The 17,814-nt window shown below is 44.2% G+C and overlaps 1 protein-coding gene across 2 annotated transcripts in view; it reads left to right on the top strand.

The window, feature by feature from the left end:
- The first annotated feature begins 2,709 nt into the window (after positions 1-2,709).
- The window catches only part of FTA (farnesyltransferase A), a 46,379-nt gene continuing 31,274 nt past the window's right edge, over positions 2,710-17,814 (top strand). The window contains exon 1 of one of the 2 annotated variants that reach the window (XM_086819689.1): positions 2,710-3,005. In XM_086819689.1, the coding sequence (XP_086675815.1) occupies positions 2,760-3,005 (246 nt within the window). In that variant the 5' untranslated portion in view covers positions 2,710-2,759. The remainder of the gene's footprint in view (positions 3,006-17,814) is intronic. The other variant, XM_086819687.1, reaches the window with a different exon arrangement.

Genomic DNA, 17,814 nt, shown 5'->3' on the forward strand with positions numbered 1-17,814 from the left:
GCAGCTCCAAATGAAGAACTTCAATGACCTCTACTATGCTTAGGTCCCTGACCCCGCTATATCGTCACACCAGATGCCAGCTCTTCTAGCTTATCATCCTCAGCCATGGCACTCATTCCACCCATGATAGGGTGCTGATGGTTTTTACCAACTACCTCATGTGAAGAGTGCATGCCACTTCCACAACCAATGGAGGCCTAACATGGAAAACCTCTCCATTGCTTATCATTTTCCATACCGCCTCAATACCCTACCTATACCATTAGGGCTAACCAAAGCTTCCCACCACTTTGCCTTGCATTTGGCTATGGATTAGTCTGAACCATGCCACTTAACCTCGACTACTAACATCATCGCGAATCTTGGACCTTTCCACCCTGGCAGTAGCTTCTTCACTGACTTAGGTGACACGAGGACTCGGTCAACCATTATTAGGAAGGGGAGTATGTTAACCACTCTAAAGGTTACCACGGTTTCACTTCCCCGACCTACCGTAAGGCGCTTTTGCAATCTCACCACCTGCCTGAACGGGCACTCATCTTTTATAAGACGCTGTTGGAACATATAAATCAGCATTACCTTGTGCTTTATGTTGAATAAGGAAAGTTTACGGACTTCATGTATATATTTGCTTAAGACTTAGTAATAGAGGCCGGACCATTTTTTAGTTTGGTTGGCCTAGTGTGAAAACTAGTCTCACTAAGTAACTTTTGACAATAAGCAATACATAATCATTCCCTTACAATAATTTACTTGTGACTCTCCTCTCTTCTTGCTTGCTTGTATGCTATTTGATTCATGCATGCTATATGGATGCTTGCTTGCTTGTATGCTATTTGATTCATGAATGCTATATGGATGCTTGCTTGAATAGGTTTGCTTATAGATTTTCCTCTTTCATTAGCTTCTTCTTCTCCCACCTTTTGTGAGAGAAAACCATTGTAAAAAAGCACCTCTTGTTGCCTCCATCTAGGCATAGAGAAAAAACCATTGCGAAGGAGCACCTCCATCTAGGCATAGAGAGAAAACCATTGCGAAGGAGCACCTCTCATTGCTTCCATCTAGGCATAGAGAGTTCTCTCTTTATTGAATTGGTAAGGAAGCATTCTAGTGTGACAACGAAGTGAGGACACGAGACGGACGAACTAGCGCTCCCACATAGGGAAGTTGCATTTATGGCTCGAAGGTAAGACCGAACGATACGTGCTTCGACAAGGCTAAGAAAAGCTCTTGACTTGAACACACATTAAGCCTTTAATTAATTAATTAATGCATATGTGTGGGGCTCTATTCTATTGTGTTGTATATTGACAACTCTTTTAGTGTTGTAATAATTAAAGGGCCACTAATGCAATTGTTTAATTAATTTTAAGCTATAACCTTAATACTAAGATACTTTAAAATTATTGGCCTAGCCCACTGGACCCTCGTCTCTTGCGGTTTGCCCTTGGGCTTATGAAGCATGATAACTAGTTGAGAGAGAGAGAGAGAGAGAGAGAGAGAGAGAGAGAGAGAGAGAGAGAACTATGTGTCACACATGAGGGAGAGCAAGGTGAAGTCCCATTCCCAAACCATCTCTAACAACCTTGATTTTCTATGTCAAAACAAAGTTTTGCCTCCAACCCATCGCCATACTTAGGTGTGCTAGAGAGGTGTAGTTGTAGAGTGATCAAGAGGGAATGAACCTAGTTAAGGTTCATCCACGGAGTGCGTAAAAAACTAGTTAAGGTTTTTATGCACTCCGTGGGCGAGTATCTAATGTGTGTGTGTGTGTGTGAGAGAGAGAGAGAGAGAGAGAGAGAGAGAGAGAGAGAGAGAGAGAGAGAGATCTCCACCATTAGATATTGATTGAACATTTCAAGGTTGAAAGTGAGGGAAATATATAAGCACCCCAAAAAACGTTTGGGGTGCGTTTATTAATTTCTTAGCAATTACATTTTGCAGTGGTGTTGTGAGGTTTTGTGAACGATTCGAGATTTTTTTTTGGTTTTTAAAGCTATAAAAGGCAATATTTTACATTTATTTCTGGCCAAGAATCTTGCAAGATTTGATGCTGTTTGACGTGTGGCTTTTCTCCATGCTTCCAAAAAACGGAAACTTTGGTTTTCATTAGCATGCTTCTTCCTTCGTGCTTTCGAGCAGGCGAGTGGAGGAGACACGAGTGCATGGGTGTGAAGGGAAGCAAGGTGAGCAGGCGATGGGAGGGGAGGGCTAGGGAGCCGAGCGCGCGGGTGAGGGAAAGGGAGGTTGAGCACACGGGTGAGGGAGGTGATCAAAGCAGGTGCCTGAGAGGGGAGTGGAGTCGGCGGGGCTGGGGAGGCGAGCAGGGTAGGAAGTTTGAGTAGTTGAGGCTAAGGTGACCCTACGGGAGGTGGGGTGAGCAAGCGTGCATTGGTAGCAAAGGGGAGCACCGGCGAGGGACAGGTGAGGAGACGGGGTAAGCAGGCGTGTGAGGCAAGCAGCTAGTTGGCAAAGTGCCACCCAGAGAGAATTTTGAACCTTATTAATAAAGTTCCTATTAATAAGTCGGCCTTGTGAATATACTACCAGAATAAAAAGTTGTGAATATACTAGTAAGCATTTGTAACGCTAGCTTAAAATGTAAGTCATAAAATTACAAATCACGCATTTACGTTAAAATGTAATAAAACTTTCTCAAAAAAGCTAAGGTTGCCTAAAGCACAAGCTAATAAATGGCCCTTTTTCTCTCTCCTGTACAATACTGTATAGCCTTCTAACACTAGTTTGAGAAGACTCCAATGTCGAGCTCTGAGTCGGATTCGGAGGGGGAGGCGTGGGTGCCTCTAAGCGAGAGGCCAGAGTGGGCGGACGTGACGCCAGTTCCTCAGGACGATGGGCCCAACCCGGTGGTCCCCATTTTCTACACTAGGGAGTTCCGCGAGACCATGGACTACTTCCGGGCCGTCCTAGCCCTCGACGAGCGCAGCCAACGTGCCCTTCACCTCACAGAAGAGGTCATCAAGCTCAATGCTAGCAATTACACGGTATGTCTTCCCCCTCTCTCTCTCCTTCCGATTTTTGAGAGTGGTTTTTGATGTGTGTGTGGAATCCCAAAGTAGCCTCCATTTATTTATATTACAGAGACCTTGGACATTGTAAGTAACACATTTGACCGGTATGTACAAGAGAGAGAATGCTGATAGATCAAGCCTCAACCTACATGACGGCACCAAGCACTGACGAAGCAGCCTGCTCATCCACAGCATGTACATTCTCAATCATACAATTTGGAGCAGAATCAGGAGCAGGGGTGTCAGACAAAATGACAGGCATAGAAGTCCGAGATATACGAACTACGGCCGACCAAAGCCGGCCTACTCCAAAACCATCAACTCCCAGAACATCCTTTGAGGAAGGGGCTGTTTCTGTTCGATTTGCGACTGGCCATGGCTTTGGGCCTAACTGTCTTCTTAGGAATTTGCCAATTCAGTGAAGGGCCTTTATCCCCCTGTCGATGATATAGGGGCTTTCACCCCAATTTGCAGTTTGTTCCCTGTCTTGGAGGGGGGGGGTATTGGGCATTTTAGCCTTGTCTTTTTTAGCTGCAATGGCGGACGAGCCAACCCCCAAACCACGAGTTTTTTGGCATCCCAGTGGGTCTTGACACATAATCATCATTTGGATGAGCAGTTGCAAGAGGAGGTTTCAATAAAACCTACGGCCATTCAGATTGCATATGGCCAAACTTTCCACACTCAAAACATGAACCCGCAAAATTGTCCCATTTCAATTTAAAGAAAACCTGTTGTGAGGGCATCTCATCGTGTCCACTTGCAAAAAGTCACATGTGGGGGAGTTGGGTTTGTCTGTGTTCCACAACACACAAAAACGATTAACATTTCCAGTAGAACGTGGTGGCCTACCACTTTTCCAAGGGCTTTTGCTAGATATGGCAATGCAGGCTTGCAATATAATGGTAGATTAACTACCTCAACCCAAACAGGACATTTGTGGCGTATAAGACTTTGATAGTCCTTGGTAGGCAACCAAGGATATACATGCACCAATTGCGTCCCAAAAAACAAGGGGATTTTTCCAAAAGCTGTTGTTTGTATTGAGCATCTGTAAATATAACCTCATAGAAGCCTCTGGCTACCTTGTAGCATCCCACAACAACAACCTTTAACACAGATTTCAGCCATTGTGCAACATCTCCAGCATCAGGCATGCGTCCGGGTAAGAATAATACAACAGCTCGCTGAGCCAAACTCATAACAGGTGCATGCAACACTTGCCCTGGAAGAGAAACACGAAACTCGGGCACAGGCTCATCTCCCCATGCTTGATTGATCTCAGAAAAACCCTCGTGCAAAGTATCAACAAAGGGCTATAGCTGAGGATTAGCACAACAGTCCCATGCTTCATAAATAACGACTTGATGATGCTTGAGATCACCTTTCTTGTATTGCTGAATTTCCATGACTTGAAAAACCCATACAGAAACACACACAGAAACGCTGTTGTACAACACACACACACACACACACACACACACACACACACACACACACACACACACACGAGCAGTGGACAGGAGAAAACGCAGAGAGGAAGCAATATACAAAGTAGGGGGCAGATTCTGCAGAGAGTTCAGAAGTAGCAATATACAGGCGAGCAGCACGCTTAGTCTTCACACAGGTTGCAAGCGAGCAACTATCACATAGTTCGTAGGCATAGGCGATATGCTACCAGATAGGATGCAGGCGCAGGCGAGCTCCTACCTCTCTCACATACACACACACACATCTCTCTCCCCCACACACACTACACCTGCAACCTCTGTGGAAGCATAGGGTTTACAAGAACACAACTAGCACTCTTTGGCAGGCAGGGAAGGTTACTTTGCGGGATTTCATATCTTTTATGCAGGCTCTCATGCTTTTTCTGGTGTAGCTATGTTGATACACCATGAATTACAGCCACAGGTTGCTTACAACGACCCACATGGTCGTTTCCTTGTGGTCCAGTGCATGATTGATGGGGTTATTTATGAATTTGCTTCGTTGAATGCTTCTCAAACTTCAGCTCGTAGGGTTGTTATGTGGCATTGTTTGGTTGCTTACCCTTGGATGGGCAATGCTTTTCTTTGTGGGGATTTTAACAATTCCCTTGCTCCTGGGGACAATAGTACGCAACGATCACATATGCTTATGATAGAACGCCAAGCGTGGGGTCAGATGACCGATTCTTTACATGCTTGTGATTTGTGGCAACATTTATTGCTTAGTCGTATTGGGTTTACTTTTCATCACAATGCATTTACTAAGTATTGGGCTCGAGTGGATCGATGGTATATGCTGCATGCAATGCAATTTGATGCTTTCACTTGTGAGATGAACTTGGATTTCAGTCTGTGGTTATTGGATCATTTTTGGCTTTGTATGACTTTGCTTTTTGGTCTCCCAGTGTATGATGTACCACTGCCATGCAACCGCTTGTTATTGGTCAATAAGAGTTACATCAAACATCAGGCCTTTAAAGCTATGGTGGTTGGGCTTATTGATCGTCTTGCATTACATGCCTCAGTGGATGCAGATTGGGCATGGGACCGTTTTATTGTGGGCATGGAGGATGTCATTCGAGAGTATGGCAAATGGTATATGGGAGACTTGCGCGGACATGTCGCAAATGCTAAGAATCAAATTCAATCTCTCACGGATATTTCTTAGCATCGCTCTTTGTCTTCTGATGAGCACTCTTGCTCTCAGGCTGCCTATCAGCGTCTAGCTGATAATGATTGTCGTAAGCTCCGTAAATGGCAATTGCATTCATGTCAGAAAGCCATGAAGGACACGGGGTGCTCCTCTAAGGCTTTTTTTAAAAGCCTTCATACCTCCCGTTGGATGCACATTATTGGAAACTTTCTACTTGGCCACTTCATGTTTGCCTTCGGATTGTTCATTCTATCATTATGGCGTATGGCCAGTTCCATTTGCCTCACATTCATTGGTCCTCTACAGATATTGATCGATTCATGTCCAAAGTGATGGAATGTCTCTGGCACACTAAAATGGATTGCAAAGCGGTTCGTCTACTCCGGTATAATTATGTATGTATACCAAAAATGCATGGGGGCTTGAACATTCTTAATATTCATTTTCATATATTAGCTAGGAAGGTCATGAATTCTACTAAGAGTATAGCATCAAGTGTCACCATTTGGTCCCTTCACTTTGGTGGAAAATTCTGGTGCAAACCGCACCCGCATCTTGGGCTCTTGTAAAACACTTCTATCTGAATAAAGAAGTTCCTAGGGGGGCCGGCCGTTTCGGCTCAGTGTGCTGTTATTAATAATTCTTGTGGTTTTCCTGCTGTGTGCTCTCTGTTTGAATACTTGAAGAGTTTTGTCTTTCTATTCCGGGTCTTCGCTATTTGTGACATCAAGTCCGAAGACTAAGTTATATGGAGTAGTCCCATGTCGAAGTTTTATAGGCAGTTCTATAAGCCCATAAAGTGGACGAGAGATAGAAGGGGGATTTAAGATTAATGCTCTGATTAAGCATGATTTTGCAAGCATTCAAAAAACCCCAAACTGACATGAGATGATATTTGTAGAAGCACTTTGTTGATTTGATACAGGTTCTCCCCTCTGTGTTGATGTGCTAGTTGTTGACTAGGCAGCTGTAATTCGCGTGTGGTGAAATAGGGTAGTGAACTGGTTGATGACGTAGTGGCTATAGATGTGGAGCATTGATCAGGGCAGTCACTAGGTGGCTCTGAGGTGTATGTGCAGCAAGTCGGGCAGCTCAGAGGCGGCAGTTGGTCGTTGAAGTCGGGCTTCACAGGTTGAGCAGCTAGCTGCTTTTGCAGGTGTTGACGTAGACAGGCAGGCGGTAGCGGGTGAAGTGTCTACAATCAATGCATGCTGGCATTGGACAACAGCACGACGAACATCGTTTTTGGTGGCGACTATGGCAAGGCGGTTGCAGTTCGCATCAGTGTAGATAGGCTGGAGCTAGCTCTGATACCATGTTAAAGCAGTATGGTGAGCTACAACTATGGCGACTTGAAGGTGAAGGCAGCCATGGCTATGGAGCAGAGTGCAGACATTACTAGAGAAATGAAATGAAATGAAATGATATATTAACGTCCTCAAAAGGCCAAAATGACCTATGAGACCAAAAAGGTTACAACAATTGGTGGATCTGATACAATGTCTGTGTAAGAAAAGCTAAAACAACTAAACAACTAATTGAAACTGAAACAACAACTATGAGGAAAAGTAAGGTACTAGGAGCTCCTAATGGATAACATCTGGGAAGTACACAACTCAATGATGTGACTGTTGATTGATGGTGAATGCAACCATGGCTATGGAGTAGATAGAGATAGAGAGAGAGAGAGAGTTTACCCTTGAAAGCTAAAGCAGAGGTGTTTACATGCTTTCGACACGCAATGGCTGAAAATATGTGGATATAAAGTCCAAACACTCTGCTCAGATAGAGGTGGAGAATACATGTCAAATGCATTCAAGGATTATATGCTTTAAAAGGGCATCAAACACCAATGTATTGTGCCGCATACACCATAGTAGAATGGTGTAGTTGAGAGGAAAAACAGATCTCTCATGGAGATGGGAAGATGCATGGTGAAAGCACAGAAGTTGCCTCACAATTTTTGAATGGAAACTATAATGTGTGCAACTCATGTGTTGAATAGGTGTCCAACGAAAGCTTTGAAGACCATAACTTTATTTGAGGCTTGGTACAGCTGAAAGTCAAAAGTGGATTATATGCGTATATTTGGGTGTTTGGCGTATGCACATGTGCCAGAACAACTAAGAACAAAGCTAGATGATAAAGCAATAAAATGCATTTTTGTGCACTACAGCAATGAGAGCAAAGGATACCATCTTTATAAACTAGCAACACGCCTGATTTTTGTTAGCAGAGATGTGGTATTCGCTGAAAATTCAGTTCAGCCCATGTACAACTTGTATAAAAGTCATTATACAGGCATACATGACATGTTTGATGGGCTATTACCCATTGCAATTAGTGGGGCTTCCAATCAGCCAGCCCCTACCCTCATGTAGAACATGTGGAACGACTAGCAATTCAGTCCCCTTCTATGGAAGAAGTCGAAGATCTTGTCAGGGAAGAGCAAACTGCCATAGACACAGCCAAGGCCCAAGATGGTTGCTGAAAACTTTGCAAGATAGCAAACTTACAGCTCCAGTGACAGGTAGAACAAGGACTAGTTCCAACCATGCATTGAATATGCATCATGGGGAGTCTGCATTAGCCATGGGTGGTCTCTTTGATTCAGAAGAGCCTTCTTCTTATGAAGAAGCTCGGGAGAATCAGCACTGGGTGCAAGCCATGCAGGATGAAACCTCTTCTATCATGAAGAATAATACTTGGAATCTTGTGGGCTTGCCGAAAGGCAAGAATGTCATTGGAACAAAGTGGATGTACAAAGTCAAAAGGAAGTTTGATGGTACCAAAGCAAGACTTGTGGCTAAAGGCTATTCTTTGAAAAAGGGAATAGATTATGAGGAGACTTTTGCTCCTACTTCGAGGATGACTACAATCCAATCAGTGATTGCATTAACTGCACAAAAAGGATGGAAAGTGCTTTAGTTGGACATTACAACTGCATTCTTAAATAGGGATTTATAGAAGGAAGTATATGTAAATCAGCCCATTGGTTTTGTAATTCGTGTCGAGGAACATAAAGTATGCAGGTTACACAAAGCATTGTATGGGTTAAAGCAAGCTCCAAGAGCTTGGTATGATAAAATGCATGCTCATCTAACCAGCCAGGGTTATGTGAATAGTCCAGTTAAAAGCACATTGTATGTGAAGAAAACTGGTGCCGATATTCTCATTGTCATCTTGTATGTAGATGACATGCTCATAATAGGGACTAGCAAAGAACAAATTTCAGATTTCAAGGCTGATTTGACAGCTGAATTTGATATGTCAGATTTGGGACCTTTACACTACTATCTGGGCATACAGTTTATCCATAGAGATGATGGCATTGTTATGCAACAAACTAAGTACATAAAAAGTTTGCTAAAAAGGTTTCACATGGAAGAATGTAAGCCAATTTCTACTCCAATAGAACTAGGTGTACGGCTTACTATGCATGATATTGGTGAGCCTTCTGAGGCCGGCATTTACAACTAGGCAGTGGGATGCCTCCTTTACTTGTGTAACATGAGGCCTCACGTATCTTTTGGGGTGTCTCTGTTGAGCAAATTCATGCACAACCCAAGCACAAAGCATTGGCAAGCAGTCAAACGCATTTTCCGTTATCTTCAGGGTACCTTGGATCTTGGTTTGCTCTATCCCAAGGGGGCAGCTTGCAGCTTTATGCATACAATGATTCAGATTGGGCTGGTGATTATGGTACCAGGCAATCCACCAGTGGGAATCGTTTTTTCCTTGGTAGCTCATGCATATCTTGGTTGAGCAAAAAGCAACCCACTGTGGCCACATCTACTTGCGAGGCTGAGTACAGGGCAGTCTTCAGAGCCACAATAGATTGTGTATGGTTGAGGAGATTATTGGCTGATCTTCGTGAGTGTCAGCAGGCACCCACCACCATTCTCACTGATAGCCAGAGTGCTATAGCCGTGTGTAGCATGCGCCGAGGTAGGACCGTGTGAAACAACGAAGCCTGTCTTTAAACCTGAGTTTAGTGAGTCTTTAGTAATCCTTTAAAACAATATACATGAATCTGAAAATAGATGTAGTAGAGACGACACCAGATGGGGTCCCGAATTACCGTTCAAGCCCCCCCCCCCCCCCCCCCCGCAAGCAAGAGTATTTGCTTTATTTCTTCTTCTGGAGAACTGTGTACAAGTTGAATTGTGTCCACAAGACTGAGTGGACAAACTGACTGATTGACTGCCAAACGCAAGGACAAAATGACCAAACGCTGGGCAGAACTGTGCATAAGCTTTAGGCGACTTTGAAGCTATCTTCGAGAGAAATACACTGGCCTGAGGCTGAGGGAAGGTGTGCTGAATACTCCTGAAGAGACTGAGCTTCTTTGCCTTGGGATGAGAGCACAAGTAGGGCTGTAAGTATGCACAGGCAAGAGCCTAGGTACACATGCTTGTCTTTTGATGTTAATCTCTGGTTTTTTCTGAAGATTTTATGGATTGAACAACACTTGCCTTTTATATGCTTGAGGGTACCCAGTCGGCTACCCCTTAAGCCTGTCGGCTGGTTGAAACTGTCCACGATTGACACTTAATGTCAGTCGGTTGTAGCACTGTTACCCCACGAGCATTTAATGCCAGTCGGCTGCGTGCAACAAGTCGGGTGGCTGCTAGCCCTGGCTGATTGGGTCCCAAGACGTCAATGGGTCTCGCCGACTACTCCACAGCCTCCCAAGGGTTGGTCGGCTGAGCCTATATGCAAGGCTAGGGGATTGTTTACCCCTTGCAAGGCTAGCCCACACTTTGGGGGCTGTCGTGGGCCCCATCTATATGAAATGCAATTATATGCTCTTAATGCATCTATTGCTATGGCTGACATTTACATGCTCCTGAATGATGAACACTTGTTGAATTCTCCATAGTGGGTTAAGAGGACTGACTTGACACTACGTAGCTTGTGCATGACATGTCCCGGATTGGGCTCAGAAAGGGGTCATGGCATATGACAAATAAATCCTAAAAGGTACTACTTCTGTACATGTTTCTTGCACTGTTGATGAGCCAATTTCTCACCGTGTACCACAGTGCTTTGGGTGCACGTGACATTCCCTCCTGCTTAGCTTGGCGGCAGGTTCATAGCTTCAAGGTAGTCTACCAATAACTGTGGATACTCGAGGAAGAATTCTTCATCTAGCCAAACGGCTTCATGGGTCCCTCCATCTTTGAACTTTACATAAAATTGGCGAAGACGTCATCTAGAATCATGCTTCTAGTGATGTAGAAGGATTTGCTCAGGCTCTATCACCTCTGCTTCATCAACCATTTCTGGCTGTTGCTCTTCTGGAACATTCTGTAATGAAGGTCCAATGTAAGGCTTTAACCAAGAGACGTGGAAGACGTTGTGTATCATCCAACTATTTGGCAATTTGAGTTGCATAGCGATGTCGCTTATCTTCTTTATGATGGGAAAAGGACCAAAACTTCTGAATGACAACTTTGGACATTGCTTGCCCACTTGCTTCAGTCTTTGCTTCATGATCCTTAAATATACCCATTCACCTTCTTTGAAATTGACGTCTCTTCGTGACTTGTTTGCCTGTCTGGTGTAAGCCTCCTGAGCTTTGGCAAGACGCTCTTTGACGGACTCAATGATGGCTGAAAAAGTTTCTATCGTCTTGTTGGCTTCCGAGGAAGGAGAGATCATCCTCGTGAGAAGGGATGAAAATTTTCAACCAAAGGTTGCCTCATACGGAGTTTTGCCAACACTGGATGAGTGAGTGTCATTGAGAATCGCTTGGACCAATGGGAGATAAAGCTCCCACTTTGACTGCTGATCATGGCAGTATGCTTTAAGCACATCTAAAGCCAACTGATTGTAAATCTCGGTTTGGCCATCGGTCTAGGGATGGAATGCACTAGACAATTGTAATTTGGTACCAAAGTTGTCGAATAGAGCTCGCCAGAAGTGAGAAACTTTGGGTCCCGATCTGAAGTAATGGTCCGTGGCAAACCACAAACTGGATACCAATGTCGGAGAAAAAGCTGGGCTATATCTTCTGTTGTGGCCGTCTGCTTACATGGTATAACAAGGTAGTTTTAAACGTATGAAACGATACGAGTTTAGTACGTGGTATAGAACGTTGCCGACTGATAAAGTACGTAAAAAACGTTACGTACTTTTCAATGTTAAAATCATATGGGTCATCATCCATGTGTTGTCATGACATGTTCCATAACATGACATGAAAAAGCTAAGTTTGAAGAACCAACGCTTAGACCTCCCAATGGGTAGCCAAAAAGGACACGGGGGAAAAAACCTCTTCTAAAGAGAGTAACAAGTGCAAGTCCAAAAAAAAAAAGGGTTCGAAACATTTGCAAGTCCAAAATGTCCTAAATAATAAAAAACGGGTTTTAAATGCAACCTTGTGATATAAGCATACAAAACTTACTGAATTTGTCCACTATCATCATACACTGAGTATTCCGAGATCTAGTGGATGCGGGAAGAGGTCCAACAAAATCCATCGAAATGTCGTGAAATGGATCCTTAGGAACGGGCAATGGTTGAAGCAACCTAGCATGTTTGGTATGAGATACTTTTACTTTTTGACATATGGATCACTGCGAAACATAGTTGTACACATCCCTGCGCATCTTCGGCCAATAAAATGATCTTTCTAATTTCTTCAAAATACTGTTGATCCCACGATGACCACCAACAAGTGAATCATGGGCATCATGGAGGAGCGCCGATCCTTTCTCCCAGAAAACACATAGCCGACCCTTGTAAAAGAGCCAATTGTCCTGAATGGTGTAATGACTTGGTTCGGAATAAAGGGCCATACTGTAAGAAGTTCCAAATTCTGGACAATTTATATACTATTATACTGTGCCTTCATACTATCTAAATCTTTCCCTCGTATCTCTTAACACAGTGGACTCGTGTATTGTTTGAATATTACCTTTGCGACTTAGAGCGTCCGTGACGGGGTTGTTCTTACCCAGTACATACTCAATCATTCCTCCAAATTGTTGGAACAACTGACTCCACCGGTGTTGTCGATCACTCCATCAGGTACTTGGCATAGTTTGTAACCACTTCAAGGCCTAGTGGTCTGTCTTCATAGTAAATTCCCTTCCATAAAGAAAAGGTTTCCACTGCTACAAGGCTGTGATAACCCCTAACAACTCTTTGTCATAAACAGAATAATTTTTTTCTGCATCATTCAACTTTCTACTGTAATACGCCACTGGTCTGCCTTCTTGTTGCAAAACTGCTCCTATGGTGAGATTACTGGGATTGGTGATTACCTCAAAAGGTTCATCCCATGATGTGAGTTTAAGAACCGGTGCTTCGGAAGTTGCCTTTTGCAAAGCAAAGAAAGTCTCTGAAGCCCTACCCATGACTGAAACTTTCTGTCTTCTAGTCTTCACTCCCTTGAGCAAATCTGTCAATGGTGCTGCAAGGTTAGAAAACCGATCCATATGCGAGCTATATGCTTGGCACAAGCCACGAAGGAACGTATCTCTTGGGTTGTCTTTGGAACGTCCCAATCGAGGATTGCCTTTATCTTTTTAGGATCAAGGCGAATGCCATTGGAACCGATCACATAGCCAGGTACTGGACTTCTTGAACTCCAAATATGCCCTTCTTTGCATTAATGTAGAGTTCGTTGTCTCGCAAAAGCTGCAAGACCTTATGCACATCTTTCATGTTGATAGGATTTTTCTGGGACAAAAGAATATGCTCAATGAAGGTGTCTGTTTGAACCCCTTGAAGATAATAAGGATCATGGAGCATGAATAAAACCTTAGGAACAAGCGATGTTGCATGGCCACCAACCCCAACTGAACAGTTGGTAACAACTGCAGTGAAGTAAAGTTGAGAACTGCTGCATGTGCAGATGGTGGGGCAGTTGACAAAGGATGCACACTAGTTGTGGGGGAATAAAGAGACCAAGCGGGATTGGGAGAATAGAAAGAATTGAGAGTAGAGAGGAGATTGAGAGAAGGAGAACATCAAAGAAGGGGAGGAGACTCAAGTGTTTTGAGATAGCAGCTCAGTGGGAGCTCGCAGCCTATTTTTCCTGGTTTTGTGTGAAGCAACGCACGATTGGATTTGAGGAGATTTGGATCGGTTCAGAGTAGAACGTGCAAGGAAGACGGAGGATCTTGTAGGATGTTTGGTGCCCTAGGAGCTTTGTGTTGCTGCAGTTCTGTTGGAACTTGAGCTTGTTCAAAGATTGCTCAAATCCTTTCTCTGCTGTGTGTTGTCATGGCATGCAGGGTGGTTGCAGAGCCTATATTCTCTTGTTTCTGGTTTTGAAAGCTTGAAAGATTGGACAACCTTGTTGTGGATTTCCCCTTGCTCTAGTTGTTTCTTATTGTTGATATCCTGAAGTCTCAGGGATGTTGAGACCTTGAAATTTCTTTGTCTATCTAATGAAATCAGAGGGTTGGTCTCTGTTTGTTGTGAGTGGATATAGAGACTTTTTGTTGTGATGTATCGTTGTGATATATATGTTGTTTTGAGTGAGTTGATGAAGGTAAACCACTGGGGTGTATTGGATTTCTATCTGGGGTGTTGGTTCTGAGACAGTTCTGACTCAGTCAGAAACTATTGGGAAAAACAGAGACAGATGTGTGTCAGTCTGACATCAGATCTGTCAGCTAGTAGGGGTGTTGATTTAACTTGTGTCAGAGCCGGTGTGAGGTGATTCAGTGCTTCTGTTAACTGTTTTGTGTCTGTCTGAGGACAACAGTCAGATGGGATTGTGGGCTTAGTGTTGATCCAGAGTCAGCTGGATGTGGCTGGTGTCAGTAGAGTGTCCTAGGAGATGTATTCTTGCTTGGTTTGATAGTTTTGTATGTCTGGAGCTGTCAGCTGACAAGGAGATGAGGAGCTATAGAGGCCGTGTTTCCCAAAGCCATCAACGTGCTGCTCTGCAGTGGCAGAAAAAATAAGAATGTCATCCAAAAAAATGAAAAGACATATACCAATGAGTACGGCGAAGACTCATGGCATCATCTTGTCGAATGTTGCCGGTGCATTGGTCAAACCAAAAGGCATGACCAGAAACTCATAATGCCCTCGTTCTGTTCGAAAGCAAGTCTTTGGGACATCGGCCTCGAAAATCGATGATAGCCACTTTTGAGGTCAATCTTTGTGAAGTACTGAGCACCGTTGAGCCTTTGAAAGATGTACTCTATCCTTGGCATGGGGTGAAACTAGACCTCAGCAACTATGCTAGTTGCGTCTCCAACTCATCTTCCAACGCCTTGGAAAGACGATACGGAAACTGATTGGGTGGATCAGCTCCAGGTACCAATTCGATACGATGGTCTTCAGGATGAGAGGGTGGGGGTCTTGGTAGAAGATCATCCCTCAACATGATGTCCTAAAACTGTTGGAGGAGGCCGATCATCTAGGGTTCTATGGAGTCACGGTGGATGTCGCTATTTGCCGTGGGAAGACACAGATTATCGCACACTCAGCTTCCTTTCTAATAGCTCGAGTGGCTTGAAGGTGGGAAATAAGTGGAATACTTTGAATGCTCCGATCCGTGCGAATGATAGTAGGCTCAGACAAACCTTCGACGATTGTGAAGGTGTCCTGCTTCTAATCAGGAATGGGCGCATATTGACGGAACCACTGAATTCCAAGGATCATGTCGCACCCAAGAAGGGATGAGACAATGAAGTCCCCTTGAAACTGGACCTTCTAAATTGTGAAGGCAAATTGTTGAGCTTTCTGAGAAATATGAGTACATAGGCTGGGAGTGAACCCGTCCACGTCCAAATGATACGGCACAAGGGCACATTTCATCTTGGTTGCCAAGAGATGGCATCTTCTGAACTGCCCATGTCGAAGAGGAAACTATTGTCCCTTCGTTGTGACAAGACCTTTCTGACGCTCTTTAACTCCACTCTCCTACTTATCATCGAATACCACTGCGGGTTCCACATTCAAAGTGGGCAAAGCTGAACAACATTGGTGGTTGAGGGCGGGGGTGGTACAACTGTGGCAGTAGCCACTTTAGAGGCTGGTTGTTTGCTCTTTTCCGCCTGCCATTTGGTACAATCCTTCTTGGCATGTCCCGTGTAATGGCAAAAAAAACAACGCTTCTCTTTGAAGTACCGTTCCTTCTGATCTGACTGCAGGAATTCTCCAGTAAGGCCCTCCATGATCTTTTCTTCAGGGGTCTTCTTAGGTCCATCTTGTCGCTCCTTCCCAGAGTGATTTTTGCCTTTCTTCTTTTGATCCTTGTTGGTGTTGTTGGGAGCCCCCTTACCTGATTGTTGGTTAGATGGTTGCTGCTGAGGTCTGGGGGTGATTGGAGCGATCTTGGGCTTGCCTCCATTGAGCATCATCTCATGATTCTGTGCAAGAGTCAAAGCCTTGTCATATGTTTGAGGTTCAAAATTTTGAACGGGGAACCGAATGTTTCGATCCAATCCTTGAATGAACTGCTTGAGCTTCTCCTCCTCGGACTTCCCCAACTGTTGACCTGATGTGATCACCTTGTTGGAGTAAGTGAGCACAGGGGAACTCTTCAATATTGGAATTTATCTACTTGGTCGTAGCATGTTAGATTGAGAATTGTGCAATCCATGATTTGTAGAACTCATCTTCTAGATTTGTCATGTATTGCGGAGGTAGAAACTTGGTCTTCAAGTCGTACACAAAGATGTCCCAATCATAGTCCGGTAAGCCAGTGTAAGGATCTGAATGCAAACGAGACCAATGTTGCCACCAAGTGACTGCATCACTTGTGAGGTGTGGAGCCGCCAGATGGACTTTGTCTTGGGGTTCTGTGATTTTTGAAAGAGGAAAGTGGGCAACAAATTGGTGAATAAACTGAGTCACAACCGAATGGTCGCACTTGTCGTCGTACTTGTTGAAGTTCGGTGAGGCATGGATAAGTGTTGTTGAGGCTATGGCTGGGGTTATGGAGGATTGAGAAGGGTGGAAAGAAGAGTTTGGAGAGTCTGTTGGAACTGGTCCCTCGAGTCTTCTCGGGCTCTCGCTCGTGGTTCGCCTTCACTTCGATCTCCGCCCTCAATCACTACTCTTTGGCTTTGCTTTTGGCTTTCTCTGCCAGTTGGTTGGCCAGTCTTGCTTCACGGTCGCACTCTTCCTTTTCAATCATCCATCGACACCATTTTTTTTCCATTTGCACTCCTTCGAGTTTAATCTGGAGTTGCCTTATCTGCTCCTTTAGCTTTTGGGTGTCTTCGTCTTCTTTTTGCGGAAGCGTTTCTTCGAATGGCTCTTCTTCTTTAGTGATGTCTTCGGAGCTTGATGCCATCGTGGATGGGCGAGTGGTTTTTCCCGATCTCAGCTTTACCATCCAACGGATGCCCTCACCCTAGGTTGCTTGGTTGAATCATGTCCCAAGCTCTGATACCAATGTAGCATGCGCCGAGCTAGGACTGTGTGAAACAACGAAGACATGAGTTTAGTGAGTCTTTAGCAATCCTTTAAAACAACATACATGAATCTGAAAATAGATGTAGTAGAGGTGACACCAGATGGGGTCCCGAATTACCCACTGAAGGGGCCCCCCTTGCAAGCAAGAGTATTTGCTTTATTTCTTCTTCTGGAGAGTTGTATACAAGCTGAACTGTCTCCATAAGACTGAGCAGACAAACTGAATGATTGACCGCCAAACGCAAGGACAAAGCGACCAAATGCTGGGCAGAATTGTGCATAAGCTTTAGGCAACTTTGAAGCTATCTTCGAGAGAAATACACTGGTCCGAGACGGAGAAAGGTGTGCTGAATACTCCTGAAGAGACTGAGCTTCTTTGCCTTGGGCTGAGTCTCTGGCCCAAAAATATCCACTTTATGCTTTCCTTGGCTTGTACTCCAAGTGTTGGCCCAAAATTATCAACTTTATGCTTTTCTTGGCTTGATGCCCAAGTTTCATCTAGGTGCCTCCTTTTGTCCACCTGTCCAAGCCCAAAAATAATAATATGTCCAGTCCATCATTAATGATATGTGAACACACTGATTTATAAATGTTATGAGTCACTTTGATGAATAAAATCCCATGTTGCTCATGCTGAATGGCCATCTTCCACGCCAAACCATGCCACTAAAATGCTCTAGCTTTCTTTTGTGGAAAATCCCCGTTCACACCTTGGTTCCAGACAGTGTGTGAAACACTGTTCAAAGAC

This window comes from Cibotium barometz, chromosome 25 (genome assembly GCF_041138505.1).
Source record: "Cibotium barometz isolate CiBa-2024 chromosome 25, ASM4113850v1, whole genome shotgun sequence".
Lineage (NCBI taxonomy): Eukaryota > Viridiplantae > Streptophyta > Polypodiopsida > Cyatheales > Cibotiaceae > Cibotium > Cibotium barometz.